General features: G+C 40.5%; 3 protein-coding genes across 5 annotated transcripts; 2 read left to right on the plus strand and 1 right to left on the minus strand.

Annotated features, from left to right (window-relative positions):
* Positions 1 to 1,360: 1,360 nt before the first annotated feature.
* Positions 1,361 to 3,271, minus strand: LOC111226016 (kazal-type serine protease inhibitor domain-containing protein 1-like). The gene is made up of 4 exons (XM_022751090.1): positions 2,806 to 3,271; positions 2,497 to 2,657; positions 1,580 to 1,727; positions 1,361 to 1,473 (listed from the first exon to the last, which is right to left on the minus strand). Exons 1-4 carry the CDS (start codon positions 3,269 to 3,271, stop codon positions 1,361 to 1,363), a joined length of 888 nt encoding a protein of 295 aa, XP_022606811.1.
* A 1,615-nt stretch (positions 3,272 to 4,886) lies between these two features.
* Positions 4,887 to 10,575, plus strand: gale (UDP-galactose-4-epimerase). Of its 3 annotated transcripts, none has more exons than XM_022750770.1 (11): positions 4,887 to 5,052; positions 5,817 to 5,946; positions 6,293 to 6,408; positions 8,179 to 8,292; positions 8,639 to 8,815; positions 8,979 to 9,092; positions 9,220 to 9,286; positions 9,442 to 9,527; positions 9,646 to 9,723; positions 9,920 to 10,034; positions 10,164 to 10,575. In XM_022750770.1, exons 2-11 carry the CDS (start codon positions 5,826 to 5,828, stop codon positions 10,226 to 10,228), a joined length of 1,053 nt encoding a protein of 350 aa, XP_022606491.1. In that variant the 5' UTR covers positions 4,887 to 5,052; positions 5,817 to 5,825; the 3' UTR covers positions 10,229 to 10,575. The 3 variants fall into 3 exon arrangements, with proteins under 3 accessions (XP_022606491.1, XP_022606492.1, XP_022606493.1); XM_022750771.1 differs by having other exon boundaries at positions 6,296 to 6,408; XM_022750772.1 differs by having other exon boundaries at positions 6,299 to 6,408.
* Positions 10,576 to 11,135: 560 nt separating this feature from the next.
* On the plus strand, positions 11,136 to 14,223 carry zbtb8a (zinc finger and BTB domain containing 8A). The gene is made up of 4 exons (XM_022751085.1): positions 11,136 to 11,200; positions 12,485 to 13,359; positions 13,556 to 13,725; positions 13,906 to 14,223. Exons 1-4 carry the CDS (start codon positions 11,136 to 11,138, stop codon positions 14,221 to 14,223), a joined length of 1,428 nt encoding a protein of 475 aa, XP_022606806.1.
* The last annotated feature ends 6,943 nt before the right edge of the window (positions 14,224 to 21,166 follow it).

The raw sequence follows: 21,166 nt of genomic DNA on the forward strand, positions 1-21,166 counted from the left end.
CTCTAAATGAGATCTAGGGAATACAAAAGGGATGTGAAGACAGAAAGGTTTGGGGTGGAGTTTGAACAGCAAGCAATGGGCTCTCTACAGCTGCTGGCACTAATGAGGATAATTACCCCAGTAATAACATTAGCCTATCTGAGGGAATGGAGGGGAAGGACAAGTGGTTGTGTTTGTGTGTGTGGGTGGGTATGCGAGCGTGTGTGCGTGCATGTGGTTGCTGTATGTGTATGTGCATGCATGGCAGCACGCGTGCCTTCCCTTCTATCTCACTTGCAGTCTCTCCCTCATTCCCTGAATCTCAATATCTCTTTGTTAGCCCACAATAATTGTATTTGGGACTCATATCCGCCATATCAGATTCGAGTTTGTACAAGGTAATTAGCAGAGGAAGGGAAGCCTCCACACCAGGAGGACAAATGCCCCCATGACATCATTCTGGCTCCACTCAGGAGGGGAAGCTCCCCCCCTTCTCCTTCCTCCTCTTCATCTTTCTTGTCATTCAGCTGTCAAACAGAGGAATGAATAGGGGCAGAAATGTAGTGGCAACTGAAAGTTGATGACATTGAAAAGGAGAAGAGTTAGGATTAAGAAGATAAAGAAATGAAGAGAAGAAGGAGAGATAAAGGAGAGAAAGGGGTGGAAAGTGATTTGAGATGAGATGGAGGACTGTGTTTTCACCACAGGCCTGTAATCTCCAATCAGCTTTTACTAACAGACAGCAGGGGAAAGTTCGTCTGCGTTAATGCAGCTTGCCATTCAGAAGGAGATGGTGTATCCAGCTGGGAGTCGGGGGATGAGGGGAGGATTAACTGGCACTCAGGTGGAGAGAGATGAAGAGAATCAGATGGAGACCCTGCGGATGGTCACGCCCTCTCTCGCTCCAGCCATCACCTTTTTTTTCTCAGTGAATGAATACACTGTACCCTGTGTACCCTGGGTAGAATGGATTTTAGGGGTGACTTATGTCCATGTTAGTGATTGTAATTGGTATCAGGAAGGTCTCATAACCATCTTGTTATTGCGTTTTTGGGATATGGCATCCACATACAAATTTTTTAGACTTTGTGACAGCTTTAAAGGCATGTAATTATTAAATGATTCAGTTAATTGTGATCACACAAAAAAAAACACTACACAGCAGATAACTGGAATGATTTATTTGTGTGCCACGATACCATTAAGAAGTAAATATAAACAGTGTGATGCTTAATTAGTTATTCATCTTACAACTGAGTAGTGAGCTCTGAATTTCAAACATCATGCTCTTAAATAAAAAAAAATGTTAGCTGATCTGTTGTGTTACTCCAAGGCTTTTTTTTCCCTGAGGATTCCTTGTAGTCTGCTCTTATAAACTGATTTAAATTAATGCCAGGTAATCTCCAGACGCCAGCTGTCCATCACCACTGCCTTCCTCCAAATGATCAAAGTATTCCTCCTCCTCCTCCACATGGCCCTTCATCACCTTCCCCACTGGAGAGTAGATAAGAAATGTTTTTCAAAATAATGACTTTGCCATGCTACTGAGCTGCTTTAGCACAAAGATCAACGGTCTACAGTATGAAACTGAGTGACTCACCTTGTCTCAACACTGTGAGCTGTGCTGAAGCAGATGTTTCTCCCAAAGCATTGTGGGAGATGCACGAGTAGACCCCTGCATCAGAGATGTGGATGCCCTCTATCTGCAGCCATGTAGAGACGGTGTAGCGCTGGGGGCCTCCCCGAGCCTGAAAAATGATGGGATTAAATCTTGACAGATGATATAAATCTATTTAAATGTAAGAACTGTACTCATTAGTCAGCAGCATCAGTGGTACAAGACAGCAATTTAGTAATATAAATATGACTCTATTATAATCATTACTGATACACTGGGACCAGTATTGACTCACTTGCTTCAGTGTTATTATCAATAGACTGTGGAACAGATGATGAAACTTTTTTGTTTTCAGGCAGTTCAATGTATGACTGTTTACAAGTGAATGATTGTGCAAGAGCACATTGCTGTGTGGGTGTTAAAAAGGAAAATCTGTTCATTTAGTTTCATCTCATTTGTGAATACACTTCTGATAGAGTAGAAGTGCTTTTGTTTGGGAAGTGATGAAAATATATGATTGATTGCCACTATTCTATTCTATTGCCAATATTCAAAACATAATAGTCAGGATCAAGGCAGCAGAAAGTGAGATATCCTTGCTCTTAGTATGGGTCAAGCTCCAAAAACGCTCGATCTTATATTTCCCATTATAAAATACTTTTTTTCAGACTTTGGAAAGCTCACTCAAGAGCCATATAAGACATTATACAACTGTGTAGTGCCCCTTGTGACAAGTAAACTAGACGTTATGTGTAAAATCAGTGGAATGACCCTCTAATCAAAACAACAAAGGTCCTCTTGAAGTAAGAATTAAAAATACTACAGGTCACAGTTGAACCAAAGTATGCATTCTTAATAAAAAGTTCAGTCGTGCAAAGCAACCAAAGTTATTTTCAGACCTGGACAGAGATGTGAGGATCATCCCCTGGCAGGAAGTTGTCACTCCCCGTCTTCTTCCAGTTCAGGTTTGGAAGAGGGTAGGCTGAGACCTCGCAGCCAAACACAATGTCATTCCCTGTGTAGTTTGACAGGTTTCTGGGGCCTTGAAGGATACGTGGCGCTACAGCAAAAGGAAAGGAGTACCCCAAGGTTCAAAATTAGGACCCTTAAAGTTGTCCCCTACCAAGAAAACTATACACATGCATTGAAATCTTAAAACTATTAAGTTTCCTGGATTGGCAACATATGAAAGAAAAGAGTGTGGTAACCAGAGTAGCAGGGTCCTCTCCCAGTGAGCTTCAAGCTTGTGTTTCGGCGGTTGGCAGCCTCTCTCATCTGGCAAACATTTGGGTAGGTCCACCCATCTGAACCACACACGAATCCCTTATCCTGGCACACACATGTAGGCTCTGGTTCAGCCCTGTGTTCCCTTTTTGGTATTTTCCTCTGGCAGACCAGGCCCTCTCCACAGCGGCCATAGAACTTCTGAGCCCCATCTGGGTCACACTGCTGCCCCTCTACGTTAGCACACTGCTCACAGCATCCACAGTCGTCTTGCACCCTGCCAGCAGGGCAGTCGTCAGGCACCGGGGGGCAGAGGTACTGGGTGCACTCCCTGCAGCCCTCACCCTCCTCCAACAGCCGCAGCCACCCACGGTGTTGGGGTGGCAGCCCGAGGGAAGTGTGGAGCCATACAATCACACATATACATAAAAACAAGCAAAGCTGTGCCATGCTGCTGTCCTGCATGCATCAGCACACAAAGTCAGAAGTAAATCCTGAAGTAACAATTTGAAGGCGCACAGTTGACCCAAAGTGAAACTGTAAATTGAAACAAGCTGAAACAAATTTATAAAAAAAGATGTCAGTCCTGGTTTTCTGCTGGTCTCTATCAAATAGTCACATATTTTCCTCCTCTGAGTTTTAAATGTTTCCTTCTGTCCCCTCTCTTCTGTCCTCTTCTGAATGGTTGGATTGTTTTTTTGTTGTTGTTGTTGCTGTTATTATTACCATGTACCCCTGCTGAATTATTTTGCCATGTTGTTTTCCTCCTTGAGATTTCTTCATCAGCTCCAAGTCCTTTCTAACAAAGAGGCGGCATTTGCAATGAATGGAGCGAGCAAATTTCATCTCTCAGGTATCCGACTCGTCTCATCTTTCTTTCCTTCCAATTCTGCTGCCTTTCTTCATGTGCCAGTGTCTCTGGGGAGGGCAGGACTGGCAAACGGACTTCAGAAATGGCACAGGATGTAAAAGAATCCTGTTCGGTCTGCACTTCATACAAATGAAATGGAAAACAACAACAGTCTATATGAACATAGTGATCGTAATACATATTTGACACGCGATGATCAAGCATACAAGGATCTGAAGTTAGTGGAAAAATGAGCTCTATTTTAGAGGCTCTCTGTCTAGAGGAGTAGTGTGACATTCCTGCAGGTTTGGGAACATTTTTCAAGGATTTCATAATCATTTTTGTTGGTGTTGTGGAGGTTGATCACAAGTATTTGTTTATAAATGGAAAATATGGAGCGTGGAAAAGGAACTTTAGATGAAGAAAACCCAATAATATGTTTCAGAAGGTTTCAGAATTATGAGTAAAACAAAACTGATTCATTGATTGTGTGTGTGTGTGTGTGTGTGTGTGTGTGTGTGTGTGTGTGTGTGTGTGTGTGTGTGTGTGTGTGTGTGTGTGTCATCTGCGCCTTAAAATGCCCCTTGAAATCATTAATAAATCATTAATATTTAAATAAATAAATAAATAATCATCCTCCACCACTGGTATTTGCTGTGTGTGTGCCTGTCTGAATGCACAAACTCACTATACATGCCATAAGATAATATGATTTAAGTCAGTTAATATTGGTCGAATGATCTGCCCTCCATGTCTTTTTTAAGTAACGTGGCACTTTTCCTCAGCCCTCCGGTGTGTTTCAGACTGCACGCAGAGGTGGATGCTCAGCACAACAATCACTTCCCTGTGTGAATGTTCAAAGGCGTGGCCGTATTAAAGTGCTCCTTGGCGTCATGGCATGTGAGGCGATCACGTAGTACGGCACAGACTTTAAAGGACCGTGAAGCTAGCGATAAGGCATAGTGTGCATCCGTTTAAACTTCAAAATAAAAACTGAAAACTTAAACCATGCCCAGATTAACACTAGTGTAGCGGCTGCTGTGGACATCCCACATGGTGTTACATGATTCCTTGATCATAAAATTTAGGCCACACTGAAAGCTAACGTGATTTTGATGTGTGGTACGGATTTAAAAACGTTCTCCGTCTTATTTTGAAAGAACACGTAAAGGAAGTCGTACGTTAACCATTCACTTAACTCCGTTCCACGTTTTACAGGAAGTAAAGAGATCTCCAAGGTAGAGAGGAGAAACCAAACTAAGTGAACTGACAGATAAATCTTCATACTCTCTCCACACACACACTTATCCACATTCTCCTGACCTGTTTTGCCAAGAAATTCTACCGGAAACAACAATTTACACTCTTACCGGGAAATTTAGTAAGTATCTTTGACAGACATCCTCAATTATACTCAACGATGTAGTGTCAGTTTGACAGTTTGTCAAAGAAGTCGTACCTTTTCGCTTTAAGTAAGACTTAAGGCTTAGGTTGTTTGGGTTCGGAGGTCGTGGGCACACAGTAATGTAACAAATAAATATGGGGTTTTAGACAAGCTAAAGTTACACACAGACCGTTAATGGTTTACTTTCCAGGCTATAGTCTGTTTTGAAAAGCCCAATCATACAAAAAAGTGTAATGTAATAAATACGAAAAGTGTTAAGGATGTAGCCTCGATGACACGTAGTTGTCCATGAGTGTATGCCACAACATGCAGTAGTGGCCTACAGGTGCTCGATTCATGTCAATAGTTTTGAATTAAATTAAATCAAAAAACGCTTTTTATGTATTGCGCAAGTATGTTGCAGCTCAGTTTAGAGTCTGGAAAGACCACAATGAAGATAATTAAATGTGCACTGTCAAAAGATAAGAATAGCTTATAACAATGAAAAGCAGGAAGTTGGTGATAGGCACTCTAATTGTTTTATGACCTTAGACAAGTTAAGGGTTGAACCTGTTGACGTGTGACAATATGGGTGGGTCACATATCTGTCAACCATTCAGGTATGCCCAAAGGGACTCAGACAAAAGGATATCCTGTTTTCCCAGAGGTCTGGTTGTATGGTCAGGTCATCCTTCTTCTTTAACAGCAACAGGATTTTAAAAGGAGGGTTGAGTTTATGTATTGTATGTGGCATTTGACAGGTCCAGAGAATGGCAGAGAAGGTGCTGGTCACAGGTGGAGCAGGCTACATTGGGAGTCACTGTGTGGTGGAGCTTATTGAAGCAGGCTTCCAGCCAGTTGTAGTAGATAACTTCAGTAACGCTGTCAGAGGTAAGCTCCCTAACAGATGAACAAGTTATTTCATCTTCATAAACTTCGAAGTTCTAAGTGTGTTTGTTTAGTGTGATGAAACTTATATCTGGTGTTACTTTGTTTGTGTGTGTGTGTGTCTGCATGCGTGCATGCATTTGTGTGCGTGTGTGTGTGTGTGTGTGTGTGTCTGTCTGCGTGCGTGCGTTTGTGTGTGTGTGTCTGTCTGCGTGCGTGCGTGCGTTTGTGTGTGTATGTGTGTCTGCGTGCGTGCGTGCGTGCGTGCGTGCGTGCGTGCGTGCGTGCGTGTGTGTGTGTGTGTGTGTGTGTGTGTGTGTGTGTGCGCTACATCCTGTTGTGAATGGAGGAGAAGGGGATGTGCCAGAGAGCTTACGAAGGATAGAGAATCTTCTGGACACCAGCATTGAGTTTCATGAACTAGACCTTCTGGACCGACCTGGCTTGGAAAAACTCTTCAAAAAGGTCAGAAAGTTAACAGTTGATTTATTCATATTAGAGCTTAAACAATTATTATTATAATTAATTACTTAGTTGATTGTCAGAAAATTCATCTGCAACTATTTTAACTTTCAATTAACTGTTTTAATTATTTTTCATGCAGCAATGCAAAAAATGTGCTCTTCTCAAATGTTAGGATTTGATGCTTTTTCTTTGAAATGTATGACAGTAAACTAAACAAACAACCTGATTAATCAGTACAATATCTGGCAGATAAAGAAAATAATTAGAAAATTGTTATTTTCAGCCAAATCTTATTTCTTTATATGTAAAAAAAAAAAAAACTAGACTAGGTCAAAACCTAGTATATGGCTGGACTGCATCATAGGCTATTTGCAGTCTGCCTAGTAGCCGGTTTCAGTCCTTCATCTGTTTGCTTCTCTCCTACTCTCTGTGCTCACATACACAGTATTTTAATGCAGCCAAATTCCCAATAAAGCTGTTCTCATTTACATGTTTTTGTGTTTACAACGGAACAAGTATGAAATAGTGACTGAAACACATTACTTTAAGACTACATGTTAACTTCCAACCCATTTCGTAGCTGCTGTTTTGCTGCTGTTAAAATTCAGATTTTTCAACCGTGACAAAATCACCAAACACATAAGTTAAAAACTAAGACTTGCTATATTTAATTGTTAAATGATGACTCAGAGAGAAAGTTAGAAGCAACAGAATAATAAGGTGTTTTCACATATAGTCCTTTTTAAACACACTGAACTCAGTCCTCTTAAAGTAGACCAACAGAAAAGAAAATCAGTTCTTTTTGCATTTTTGCATTGTGAGTTCATTTCAAAGAGGACTCAGTTCTCTTTCTGTTCACAGCACATATAGTTTTTCTGGAGCTCTCAGACCTTTACTGCTTTGGGTTATGGGTATCTTTCACTTGGAACAGGGTGGCTGCTGCCATATTTGTCTTATGCACATTCCTGTGGGGATAGGTTAGATTAGTAAAATTAATAAGTTTAATTAGTAATTTTGTATTATTGACCAAACTACTCCTCGTCTTTCTTATTGTTACCAGAAGCCATGGTTCCATTCGTATGTTTTTTCGAGCATCCCAGTGCAAAAGCATCTGATCTGTCCACAGCAGGGCTAAAATACAATGATAAAAGGCAAAGTGAACCTGGAGCACTTTGTGTTCACAATGCATAGGTTAAGCAAACTTCAACGTGGACTTGAAGCTAACCAAACTGAGACCACCGCATTTGAAGTGAATTGTTCACTTGAAATGTGCCAATAGAAACTGTTTGCACCAATTCATTTTGAAAGAACAGCGGCCATCTCCAACTCAGTCATGGGGCATTCGGCTGACCAGTGGTTGAATTATGATCAGTCATTCAGTCAGACATTCGCAACTCTAGGGCTGGCGCCACTATTGTGGTCCAGTCAATAAAATTTATATTCAGTTAAATTTTTATGATTTTTCTTCTCATAAATTGGCTGGAATTAATGTCATTGAATAGATGGTGGTTGAATTTGTCTTTGGAGAATGAAACAATCAGGGTATTCAGAAAAAATATACCAGAAATTGATTTGACAGTAACATAATTCCATGCATAGCTTTAATACACTGTGGCTGCCAAAGAATGTCCCTGATGGCCAATATACACTCTCACATAGCATTTAAAACACATAGCTTGACGTAATGTTTTCATATCTGCATAATAGTCATAGGAAGTCCTTTCACACTGCCCACACCCATCGCTCACACTGTTTTTATCTGTTTCTCAGCATGCTTTTAGTGCTGTGATGCACTTTGCCGGCTTGAAGGCCGTCGGCGAGTCAGTGGAGCAGCCGTTGCGCTACTACAGAGTCAACCTCACCGCCTCCATGAATCTGCTTGAGGTCAGTTTCGACTTGCACTTTTGTCATCTGATCTGTCACCATCTGTTCTCCTTAAATCTGGACTTCAGTTTTCATGTCAGACCTCTCTCTGAGCTGGTCATTAGTTGCACTAATCATCGTCTTTGTTTGCTGAGTGCATGAATGTGTGTCTTCTTTTGATACTGAGTTGGCTAATTCTAACACTGCACCCTTCATAACTTTCAATGTGTGGTGCTTACTATATCCGCCAAACGTAGCATTTCTGCTTACTCCTAAGTTGTATGTTGTGTGTGCTGTAGACTGCTATACTCACCGGCCGCTGACTGTACGTGTGTGCCGTGTTTGTGTGCATCTGCATGTGTCCCAGGTGATGCAGGCTCACAGGGTGCACAATCTGGTCTTCAGCAGCTCAGCCACGGTGTACGGAGACCCCCAGCACCTGCCCATTGACGAGCAGCACCCTGTGGGCGGCTGCACCAACCCCTACGGCAAGACCAAATACTTCATCGAGGAGATGATCAAGGACCATTGTAAGGCAGAGAAGGTATGGATTAGGAAGTAGAATGGCATTCACAAACACACACACACACACACACACACACACACACACACACACACACACACACACACACACACACACACACACACACACACACACACACAAACATACACCACAAGATCTCTCATTGTTGCTTCTGTGTGAGCAGAACTGGAATGCAGTGCTGCTGCGTTATTTCAACCCAATTGGAGCTCATTCCTCTGGCCTGATAGGAGAGGACCCTCAGGGTATCCCCAACAACCTGCTGCCATATGTTGCCCAGGTAGGTCAACTCTCTGCCAAATACACAGCTACATCAGAGAGACTTTGGGAACTCATATTCCTCTATGTGTTTCAATTGGATCTGTCGGATGACATTATTTGCTTTACTTACTTTATCATTCCCATAGGTTGCCATTGGGAGAAGAAAGAGCCTCAATGTATTTGGGAATGACTATGACACACTCGATGGAACAGGTAATGGAGAAGATCTTTTATCTGCAGTGCACGTATTTAATTGGGGATTTGAGATATTATTTTGGGCAGAGGGCTCTTGATAACAGGGAAACTGTCATAGCACTTGTTTATTAATATTCGGAGTCATGCAAACAAGGTTTTCTCTCTCTGGCTAGGTGTGAGAGATTATATTCACGTTGTAGATCTGGCAAAGGGACACATCGCAGCTCTGAAGAAGCTGAAGGACGACTGCGGGTGCAAGGTACATTTGAAAAAAAACAAAAAAAAGCCTTTTAAAACATATTTTCTGCCTATGTGAACATGCTTGAGGTGTTAATTGGTGCGCTGACATTTTTGAACCATTGTGTATGTGTCTGTAGGTTTACAACCTAGGAACAGGAAGGGGTTACTCTGTGCTCCAGATGGTAAAAGCCATGGAGAAGGCATCAGGGAGAGAGGTGAGTGAAATCTCCCCCAAGTTGATTTCAGGATCAGGGTTTTGTATTGTATCTTATGACGGTAATTGAAGTGACTGTAGTGATCATGTTGTCCTCTGAGTTCGAGGATGGCCAAGCTGACGTTGACTATGAAGATGCCCTCTGATCCATTTGGGTTTCCTTTTATTAACCCTCGGATAATGTGTCCTCTCTATAGATCTCATACAAGATCGCCCCTCGCAGGGGAGGAGACATTGCATCCTGCTACGCTGACCCTCGTCTGGCCGAGAAGGAGCTGGGCTGGAAGGCTGAATTTGACCTGGAAAGAATGTGTAAATTTACTTTTTCTTATCGACCTCCAAAAATAATGTTATCATCGATTTTTCTTGTTAAAATATTCTCCCATAATGCCCTGATGTTGTTTTTTTTGTTTTGTTTTTTTTGTACCTGTTTCCATATAGGTGAGGATCTGTGGCGCTGGCAGTCAATGAACCCCACAGGATTTACCAATGGCACAGCATCTTGATACAACTCCAGCCTGTTTTTTTTTTAATTTTTTTTTTATATTAAGTCCTCTTCGAAATCACCGGGCCAAAGCAAACCATCAACTTCCTCATTTTTGCATATCACATAAACATATGATGAGACCTCAGGAGGAGCTGAATGCTTTATGTTTTGTCACGTTTCATTTCCTATTAGCTCCATATTAACAATTGTCTTGTTTTCAAATGATTGTGTACAAATGTCTTTCTGTTTTTTCTGTGTTGGTATGTCAGATTTAACAATGGATATTTTCTCTATAAATGCATTGATCTGTGAGCCATAACAATGAAAGAATAAATTAATTTTCTTACTGAAGAAACACAAGCCTGTAATTCTGCTCCATTATGACACTGGACTTTTGCAAATGATTGTAAAATGAGTTGTAATTAGGGGGGATTGAATTAGATTAAATCACAATACAAAACCATAAGAATACTCTGATTTAAGATGCTCTCACCTTTAAATATGATGACATGGCTGTAAATTCACTATTGAGCAACCCAGGGACATCACAGGTTCTTTTAGGAATACCAAAGTAATGCCATGTATATTAAAGAAAAATACCTATATGATGAGGTGAGTAGAATTTGAGTGTCAATCTATAAATCCCTGCAGAAATGTTGTATAAATCATTCTCAATTTATAATTCTGGAGTATTCGGTGCTCCATAGCAATATTCTGTTCATACACTACATTTAAACGGGGCACTGGGGCTTTAAATGGCTCCTTGAACCCTCGGGCACCCAGTTAATAAACACCCACGTCAGCACAGTGCTCCATTCGCTCTAACCGGGTTTCGGTCTTTAGGGCTGAGCAGGAAGTGCCTGCCTGACCGTGGACCCTGGACGAGAAAAAAAGAGCACGGGGAAAAGAGGCAAACGAAATTAAACATGGATATGGTGGCAGACTTGGGGGCAAATAGACTCTATCGGGCGCCGGGTGAATCAAGTCACCAGTGAGTATCGATGGATTTTGTAAGGGGTATCACGGCGTGGGGCGTAAGCGGGTCCTGCCGACACCTCATGCCTGGGAAAGAGTCGCTGGGTTTGGGCAGCAGGCAAATCCTCCCCGCTGCTCGCAGCGCTCCGGACCTCCGGCGAGAAGTGGGGGTGGTCTTGAGGATGAAAACGGGTGTATTAGCACGTCTTATCCCCCGTGTGACACACTATCTGAATATATTTATTTGTCAGCTCGCAGCATGCTCAGTTGCTGGAGGTTCGTGTCTATTTTTCTATTGTGTGCTGGCTGGAGCCTGAAGTGGGCGTCGCTCCAGGACAGACTGGGCTGCTCTGGTGCGCCGCTGCCCGCTTTTCTCTCGCAGGACTGCAGCACTCCCGTGTCGGTTTGTAGGTCGACTGATGTCTGAATTAACGAGGAATTGCTCAGTGGAGATATTAGACTTGGTTTGGTGTGACATGAGGAGCACTATAGAGTCTTGTGACCGGGCGTTGCATCGTGAGTTATCGGGCGCTGCGGAGCCTGTCAGCAAACATCGCATAATTAATAACGAATGCGTGTAATTCAGAGTCTATGAGGATGGCGAAATAGGTTACTATTGAAGAAGAAGAACTATTCTGCAAATGGGGTTGCGGCAGATTTTATTCATTCTTTGGATGTAATGTCCGGCTTCAGTTTTTTATTTTCTCCTCCCACCAGTCTCGTGTGTTTGTAACACCAGAGATTTCATGCGCGCTTCACCCTCCCTCAGGTATGATTACTGGGTTTTGTCACCCGATGCTCTCTGACTGGCGTCGGGTGTAGCCCATTAGAAGAAGATTTTTGATTGAAGGCTCGTTCAGCCAATCACACTGCAGAGACTCTTGTGGGTGGGCCATCTGCGGAGCTGGTGTTCGTCCAGTGCAGGGACAAAGACGGGGGATAATTGATAGCTAAGTCAATGGGAGTGTTGCAGCTGTTTTTTTTAATGTGACCTGTAGTTAATATTTGAGGTCTGTAGCATAATCATTTACCAAGGTAAGTTTAGAGTCACGAGGTCAGATGTCCCATGGAACACCCTCCAGGAGCCAGTGTTTCCCTCATTAATATGCAAATTACACATCATGCATGCAGGCTCATACATTTAGATTTTAGTAAATTCAGAAGATGAAAGTGTCTCACTTTCAGTAATGAGTGTCCACATGGTACACAAGGCCTCTGAGATTTGATATTTTCTTGAAGAACAACTCAGTCTATGCTGCATACAGAGCTAGTGAGAGTGCTGTCATGTTGTCTCCTGCAGGCAGCCTCAGAGGTGGTTCAACACTGCTGACATCACAGTGGCTCACCAAAGCAACCTGCTGAAGCAGCTCAACCAGCAGCGCCGCCAGGAGCTTTTCTGTGACTGCAGTGTGCTGGTGGAGGGCCAGCTCTTCAGGGCCCACCGTAACGTCTTGTTCGCCAGCAGCGGCTACTTCCGCATGCTGCTGTCCCAGGGGCCCGACGGCCTGTCCGACTCTGTCAATGCCACCTTCGACGTCTTCAGCCCCGAGACCTTCACCGTCATCCTGGATTTCATCTATTCTGGGCAGCTGGACCTCTCCAGCCACAATGTGATCGAGGTGATGTCTGCAGCCAGCTACCTGCAGATGAACAATGTCATCAGCTACTGCAAGAACTTCATCAAATCCTCCTTGGATATCAGTGTGAAAGATGAAGACAGTGACCGCTGCCTCAGCTTGTCTGAGACCTGCAGCTTCACCAGTGGAGCTGGAGAGGAGACCTCAGAACAGCAGCAACAAGGCCCCTGCTCTGTCAGCCCCCCACCTGCACTCTGGACCAGGGACAACTCCAGATCTCAGTCTGGTTTTATAGGGAAGGACCTAGACCAGGACACTTCAGCCTCAGCCATGAAGACTAATCCAAGCAGCCCTGCTAATGAGCTCAATGCAGAGGCAGAGGACATGCAGGACCCTCAGGACCCTCTGTACACCTTGCCTGGATCAGAGCGCCGGCGAGGTAAAGGAGGAACTAAGAGGAGAGCGCCGAACAGCACCCGCTCCAACCAGCACGAGGACTTGGATATCCAGGAAGCAAGGGCTCAAAAGGCAGAGAAGGCAGAGGAGCTGTACGCAACTCTACCACCGATAGTAGGTGTTATTGGACACTTTAATAAAGGTGAGTTGCACATTTGGTGACAAAATGGTGACTCAATAGTTCTTTTTCCGGAAAATTGAGAACATATATAACATACTTCATCATAAGCAGAGTGGCATGAATGTAAGCCTCAAAAGAAGAAAGTTCTATAGAAAGTGACATCCAGGGAGTAAACAAAAAAGTAAAATGTGTGACCAGTTTCTCTTCCTCTTTGCAGACTCCAACCCCATTATGCGCTTCAAATGCCCCTTTTGTACCCACACAGTGAAGAGGAAGGCAGACCTGAAGCGTCACTTGCGTTGTCACACTGGAGAGAGGCCATACCCCTGTCAGGCCTGCAATAAACGCTTTACCCGCCTGGAGCACCTCCGCAGCCATTTTGAGACGGTAGGTACAACACAAAACCAGGAAATGATGTATATAAACAGATATCAAGGTCCGTGTACTCGTATGCACATAGCTACAGGAACACAAGCAGTAATATAACAGGTCAGGACTAAACAATCTTTATATTACTATTATATAATGCATTTTTGTTTGATTTTACACTTTTTGCTTCCTTTACAGATCCATCAAGCCAGGAAGCTGGTGTGCAGGAAGTGTAAGTGTCAGGTGACAGAGGAGACAGGGCATGTGGTGTGTGAGGGCACACGACGCTACCGCATGTGCACCGCGTGCATCCAGGAAGTGGGCTGTGACAACATCCCCATGGACAGTCTAGAGGGGGCCAACGAAGAGCCGGCCCTGTTACTGGGCGTGGACGGGGAGGAGGAGGGGGACACCAAAAGGAGCTGGATGGTAACCGATGACGACGACCTCGCCGAAGACTCAGGGGCCGACCTCATCATCCAACAAGTGGACGACAGTGATGAGGAGCTGCAGTGAAACTGGACCAAAGTGTGTGTGTGTGTGTGTGTGTGTGTGTGTGTGGGTGTGTGTGTGTGTGTGTGTGTGTTCAATCCATGCAAGAGAATTTATGCATAAAATAAGTGATCCACTAATGTAAATACACACATTTATGATGTATTAGTTGTCTATTAGTTAAATGCAACTGGTTAATCTTTCCTTTCGATGAGATTGTTGACCTTTGTGATGAAATGGAATGCTTTTTGTTAAAATTCATAAAGATATGCAGTATCCAAAGCATGCATATTCAGTGTTTCCTCTGCTTCAGTTATAGTTATATGATAACTCTTTCAAAGATATGTTTTTTTTTTCATATGCATGGAAGAACACCTTTGTACTTTCTGGGGCTCTGCTTTTATAAAAGCTGGTGTTTAAGCTAAACAAAGTGACAAGGACAGAATGATGACTCTGCTATTTCCCTACTCCCTGTAGGGAAAGTCGAGAGCAGACTTTTTTTTTTTTCCATGATTCACGGTTGCAGTGCTTTTTGATTATGATATGCACTATGATATGAAGCCAATTATAATTTATTTGTTTGTTTTTTTCTTTTTTAACTTTTTGACACATTAAAGATATTTTTATACATTGTGCGTCTGGCTTGTTCATCCTCATCATAAACAAAGGAAACAGGAAGAGAGTACAATCACATGATATAAAAGTAAATAATGTCAGTGACAACAACAGTTAAGTAAAATGTGTTTTGCGCCATTTTTTTTAGGGTTTATCAAATATATAATGTCTCGAAGGGAAATAGCGTGTGTGAATAAAATAATGTTCACATTATAATCTTTCATTTAAAAATCAAAGCAAAATGTTTTCAAAATATGGCAATATAACATTTCTAACAGACAGCTTTAAGCTGTGTTTATAATGTGAATGAAAATAATGAAACCCAAATCATGGAGTAAATTTACATTTGTATCTTAAGGTGGTGATAGTGCAATGTACCACAATCACCCACAAAAAAAAAAAATCCTATGGTAATCACAATTATATCCTCACACCACCATGTGTGCAGGTCAACAACATTTTCTACTAAAAACATAGGATGTCTGATTTCAATAAATACATCATCTACTGGTAGCTCTACAGATTGGCCCATTACTGAAAACTCCAACCTCAACAAATTTGATTTTATAGACATCAGATCACTATCTACCAAAGCCTCACTGACAAATGACTTGATTCTTCAGCATAATCTGTCTGTAATTGGTTTATGTGAAACATGGCTTAAAACAATCATTTTCCTACCATTAAATGAAGCTTCCACACCTGAGTAAACCAATGTCCATGTTGCTCAGGTTACTAAACAAGGTGAGGTGGTTCCTTGATCTACAAATTCAACCTTCGAACTGGATTTTGCTTTTAACTCTTTTGAGGCTCTTGTATTAAAACATCTTCATCAGCTATAAGTTGCTCCAACCTTTCCACTTATTGGTACTCTGTATAGCACTGGGCCCTTATTCACTAGTTTAAGAAAGACGAGGAGAATTTATCTTAATCCGAGACTCTAATTATAGGTGACTTCAATCTTCCCCTGAACAAGGCCTCTGATCCTCGTTGTAAAGGCTTTCTGGCACTTGCTGATACTTTATGAGCCTAGTCACTGCAATGATAGCACACTTGACCTAATTATATCTTGTGGGATAAAAGTTTCTGATCTTACTGTTTCCCCTTTCACATCCGTTATGTCAGCTCACTGCCTTCTCAAATCTGAAGCAATATTAGTCTGTCCTCGTAATGTATAGGTACTGATTTATTTAAATGGAGGTAGATTTGTTTCCCATTATTTGTGTGAAGAGATTGACAGTCTATGTGTAAATGTGTAATCTAATACAAATAATAAATTTGCAAATTCACAAACAAATTCCACAAATTCCACAAAAATTATCTGTGAATACATTCAACTGATTTACAAATAAACGAAAAGCATTTGTTAATATCTTGTTAAAATTCACAAGTTTCAAACAGACATTTGTGAATCAATTTTCTATTTGTAAAACGAAAAAGTATTTGAGGATCTCAACTTTAACTTGTGGATTTTCAATTTTACATACACAGTTTCACTCGGGCACTTTCGGAAAAACATCATCACCTGCTGATGATGCCATTTCCGCTCATCAAAGTAAGAGCACATAGTTTTCTATGTGTTGTTTTTCAATAGGCTAATAATAATGCAAATTTATATATTATTATTATTATTATCATTATCATTATTATCATTATTGTTTATTAATATTATTATTATCATTGATGTTGTTGTTGTTGTTGTTGTTGTTATTAACTTTATTTATTTATTTATTTATTAATTTATGTAATCTCTGACTGACTGGATATTCATTAAAAATTGTATATGGAGGTGTTGGTTGTAGTTCNAATAATGCAAATTTATATATTATTATTATTATTATCATTATCATTATTATCATTATTGTTTATTAATATTATTATTATCATTGATGTTGTTGTTGTTGTTATTAACTTTATTTATTTATTTATTTATTTATTTATGTAATCTCTGACTGACTGGATATTCATTAAAAATTGTATATGGAGGTGTTGGTTGTAGTTCCCTTTTTGTTACTCACCAAAACAAAAATTACAGTAAACAGTAAATGAGTGAATAAATAAGAAGTAATTCAAATAAAACTATTTTTCATGGTGTCTAATCTTGTTATATAATCCTGTGTCAAATGATAAATAAATTTACCTTGTAACCTTTAACTTATTGTGCATTCTAACATACTCCTTACTATTACCCAGAGCCGGCCCAAACCATTATGTGGCCCTAAGCATAATTTGATTTGGACAAGGGCATAAGTAGGTAGGGATAAATCATTGGTAGGGAGAAAAAGACACTGCTGGCCCTCCAAAACAAAGACATTGACTTTTCAATGTCATCAACCAAACGGTTTATTAAAATATAAGAATTAAATTTAGATTCAGAAATTCCAAAGGCAAATGTAATATATGTACATGTGTTGAATCTCCATATATGACATGTACATATATATATATATGTATATACAGTAAAGCATTAAACAACATTATAGTGAGGCATAAAAAGTCATAGTATAGTACAGCATAAAAATAGGATAGTATAAGGCATAAAAAGTCATAGTATAGTAAGGCATTACAGTCGCCAATTAACCTAATGTGCACGTGTTTGGATTACGAGAGGAAGCCGGAGTAACCATGCTGGCAGAGGGAGAACATCCAAAGTCCACACAAAAACACCCCAGGCCCGGGATTCGAACTAAGAATGTTCTCAAAATGAGGTAACATTTCTAACCACTGTTCCACCGTGCCTCCCCATCACAAAGTCATAATATAGTATGGCATAAAAACGATATATTATAGTAAAAAAAAGTCATAGTAAGTGATTGAAAGGTCACAGTATAGTAAGGCATCAAAAGTCATAGTATATTAAGGCATAAAAAGTCATACTATAGTAAGGCATAAAATGTCATAGTATAGTAAGACATAAAAATTTAATAGTATGTTAAGGCAAGTCAAGAAACTACACAGTATAGAAAGCATAAAAGGTCATAATAACGTTATAATCTCTTAAGTAAGGCATAAAAGTAAGGCATAAAATGTCATAAAAACTCCATAGTATAGTAAGGCATCAAATTTCATAAAAATGTCATAGTATAGTAAGAAAAAAGAAGTCATCGTACATTATGGTATAAAAACGTCATACTATGTTATAGCATGATAAGTTATAGTATAGTAAGGTAAGAAAAGTCAGAGTATAGTAAGGCACGAAAACATCAAGAAACTACATGGTATACTAAGGCCTAAAAGGTCGTAATAACGTTATAATCTCTTAAGGCATAAAAATGTAGAAAAACATCATGTAAGGCGTAAAAATATCAACAACAAAAAAACGTCATAGTATAATAAGGCATAAAATGTCATAAAAATTTTGTTTTTATAAGGAATAAAAATGTTGAAAAAAGTAATAGTGTAGTAAGGCATAAAAACATTATAGTATAGTACGGCATAAAAATGACATAGCATAGTAACTTATAAAAAGTCATAGTATAGTAAGTCATAAAGTCATACTATAGTCAGGCATAATATGTCACTGTATTGTAAGGCATAAAAAGTAAAAGTATAGTAATGCATAAAAATGATATATTATAGTATGGAATAAAAAGTCATAGTATAGTGAGACATAGAAATGTCATAGTAAGGCATTAGAGTTAACCTAATGTGCATGTCTTTGGATTGCAAGAGGAAGCCAGAATAACTAAAGAGGAACCACACAGGCAGAGGGAGAACTTCCAAAGTCCTTACAGAAAGGCCCCAGGCCCTGGAGTCTAACACATAACCTTCTCACATGTTTCACTGTGCTGCCCCATCACAAAGTCTTAATATAGTAAGGCATTAAAGGGTCATAGTATAATAATGCATCAAAACGTCAAAATATAGTAAGGCATAAAAAAAATATTATGGTAATCATTAGATTACCCACACAGAATGGCTTCAGTCCCGGGGTTCAAGCCCAGGACCTTCTCACCTTAAGGTGACAGTGTAAACCAGTCCTCCACCGTGCCACACCATCACAAAGTCGTAGTATAGTAAGTCATAAAAACGTCATAGTATGATAAGGTATAAAAAGTCATAGTATAGTAAGTCATAAAAATGTCATAGTATAGTAAGGCATAAAAAGTCAAAGTATAGTAAGTCATAAAAAGTATTTCCACATATCTAACAGTAATCTTTTTGAACCTTTGTAATCTGCCTTCAGTCACCCACTGAAACAGTACTTACTAAAGTGGTAAATGATCTTCTGCTTACTATGGATTCAGATCCCAGTTCTGTGCATCTCAGCTTTTGATACCATGGACCACTGCACACTTTTATTATATTTGGCCAGTACCCCAGATCTCTTTCCTTGGCCCTCTGCTTTTCTCTTGGCCAAATTAAATGCAGTCATGGAATTCATTTTTACCATTCACTGGCCTGGCCCAACATAGACACCAGTTTGAACAAGTGACAGAAACTCTCAACAACTGTGTAATGTCTCCAAGTATGACAGCCACGAACCATGGTGTTAAATTTAATCCCACCATCTCCTTTGATCATAACATTAAAGACTTCACCAAGACTTTCTTTTTTCACCTATAGTGCATGGCTAAAATTTGGTGTTTTCTGTTTATTGCAGATGCTGAGACCCTACTTCATGCCTTTGTGTCATCCAGACTGGATTGTTGTAACATTTTGCATTTCTGGCCTTCCACATGCTCTTACTAAGAGTTTTCAGATGGTTCCGAATGCTGCAGCAAAAGTTTTAACTAAATCCAGAAAATTTGATCAAACCAATTTTAGCTTCTCTTCATTGGCTCCCTTGCTACGTCAAATCTGACTTTAAAGTGCTTTAAGGTTCTCTGATCTCCTTAAACCTTCCATTTAATCTAGTGCTCTTCACTCTCAGAGCGCAGGGCCCATCAGTCCCCGAAGTTTTAAAGAAGTCAGCAGGCTGCAGCGCCTTCTCTTATTGTGTGCCCCCTTCCTCTCTTGCTCTCTCTCTCTCACTCACTCTCTTTCTCTCCAGCCGCAGATGCACACCTCCTGTTCCTGTCTTTTCTCTGTGCATTTCTTTCCCTCTCCTGGATGTGTGAACAAATAGCTTAGTTTTGCCTCTTGTGAGTTTGTGTAGTCTGTCCTCTTTCCAGGTCCTCAGGGTGGAGAGGAGGTTGTGTGGCTCAGGTCCTATCCATTTGGTGGCACTTGGAAGTTGCTCAATGTCCTCCCAGATCATGTTCGTCATTAATGTTTAGGATCCCTCCTCTTTTGAGGTTTCAATTTTTTTCCCATTACAGGATTTCTTTGGGGAATTTTTCCTTGTCCAGTTTGAGGGTCTAAGGATAGAGGGTGTCGTGAGGTTGTACAGAATGTTAAGATCATTGAGGCAAATTTGTGTGACTATTTTGGGCTATATAAATAAAATCTATTTGTGTTAGGTTTGTTTTTTACGTGGAAAAAACTTGTGGGTCAATTTTGCTGACCAAAATATTGGACTAAAGGTTTCAATTTCTCACAGCAATGGGGCTCTACATGAACACAAAGTGATCTGCCAACATTAAAACAATTTTGGTTACTTAAATTGAAAGCTTTCTGCATTTGCATTTTTGCCTGTCTTTTTCTCAGTAATTTGAAGTGGGTGGGCCTCAGTTGGAAATAGGTGATGTCATGCACCTTTGTGTACCAATCTGGATTTAGGTAAGCATCAAGAGGCCCAGCAAAAATACAAATGATACATGATAACGATATGGCCACAATGTTTCAACCACACCTGAGGAGGAACATTTGTAAATGAAACATTGAAACGTTCATGTAGAATAAAGGAAGGATTGGAAGTGAGACAGTGGCCTGTTTTTGCCAGTCAAACTTCAGCAATATTTCAATCTACATGCAATGACAGTGGCCTTTTTCCACTGAAGACATTTTGTTACGTCACAATAGGAAAATCACAGTTGTAAATACTGTAGTTCCATTTAGCTGCCTGGTTTCAGGGTCCTGATACTGTGCATTTTGGCTCAGTGTCACACTGTCAGGGCTCACTTGACAAAAGTAAGCCATGACATAATTAATGTTGCTACTAAGACCTATGCTTTTCTTTGGAAGACAGGTCAAAATGTATGGTGTTTTTAACGTTAACGTGCTTATTTAATCGTGTAATGTTATAAATAATTAATTTTCAGGCGCTTTAAATGTACTTCTGGAGCCTGGGTATCTGGGCACGCACAATTTACAGGGTGTACGTTTTATTTAAATTCATATTTTAAATTCCAAAAAATACTTTTCATTTCAAATTTCCAGCCAGTAGATGGCGCCCTCGCGGTGCTTTTATCAGCTGTGAGGACCGCCGCTTCACTCTGCTCCCGAGGAAGAAGTGACGTCAGACCAGAGG

The sequence above is a fragment of the Seriola dumerili genome, unplaced genomic scaffold, assembly GCF_002260705.1.
Source record: "Seriola dumerili isolate Sdu_G_001 unplaced genomic scaffold, Sdu_1.0 BDQW01000149.1, whole genome shotgun sequence".
Lineage (NCBI taxonomy): Eukaryota > Metazoa > Chordata > Actinopteri > Carangiformes > Carangidae > Seriola > Seriola dumerili.

Coding starts and splice junctions, on each gene's coding strand:
- LOC111226016 (XM_022751090.1), bottom strand. CDS start 3,271: ATGGCACAGCTTTGCTTGTTTTTATGTATATGTGTGATTGTATGGCTC. Junction 2,658..2,805: donor GAGAGGACCCTGCTACTCTG/GTTACCACACTC, acceptor CTTTTGCTGTAG/CGCCACGTATCCTTCAAGGC. Junction 1,474..1,579: donor GCTCACAGTGTTGAGACAAG/GTGAGTCACTCA, acceptor TCTACTCTCCAG/TGGGGAAGGTGATGAAGGGC.
- gale (XM_022750770.1), top strand. CDS start 5,826: ATGGCAGAGAAGGTGCTGGTCACAGGTGGAGCAGGCTACATTGGGAGT. Junction 8,816..8,978: donor ACCATTGTAAGGCAGAGAAG/GTATGGATTAGG, acceptor CTGTGTGAGCAG/AACTGGAATGCAGTGCTGCT. Junction 9,724..9,919: donor AGAAGGCATCAGGGAGAGAG/GTGAGTGAAATC, acceptor TCCTCTCTATAG/ATCTCATACAAGATCGCCCC.
- zbtb8a (XM_022751085.1), top strand. CDS start 11,136: ATGGATATGGTGGCAGACTTGGGGGCAAATAGACTCTATCGGGCGCCG. Junction 11,201..12,484: donor CCGGGTGAATCAAGTCACCA/GTGAGTATCGAT, acceptor TGTCTCCTGCAG/GCAGCCTCAGAGGTGGTTCA. Junction 13,360..13,555: donor TATTGGACACTTTAATAAAG/GTGAGTTGCACA, acceptor TCCTCTTTGCAG/ACTCCAACCCCATTATGCGC.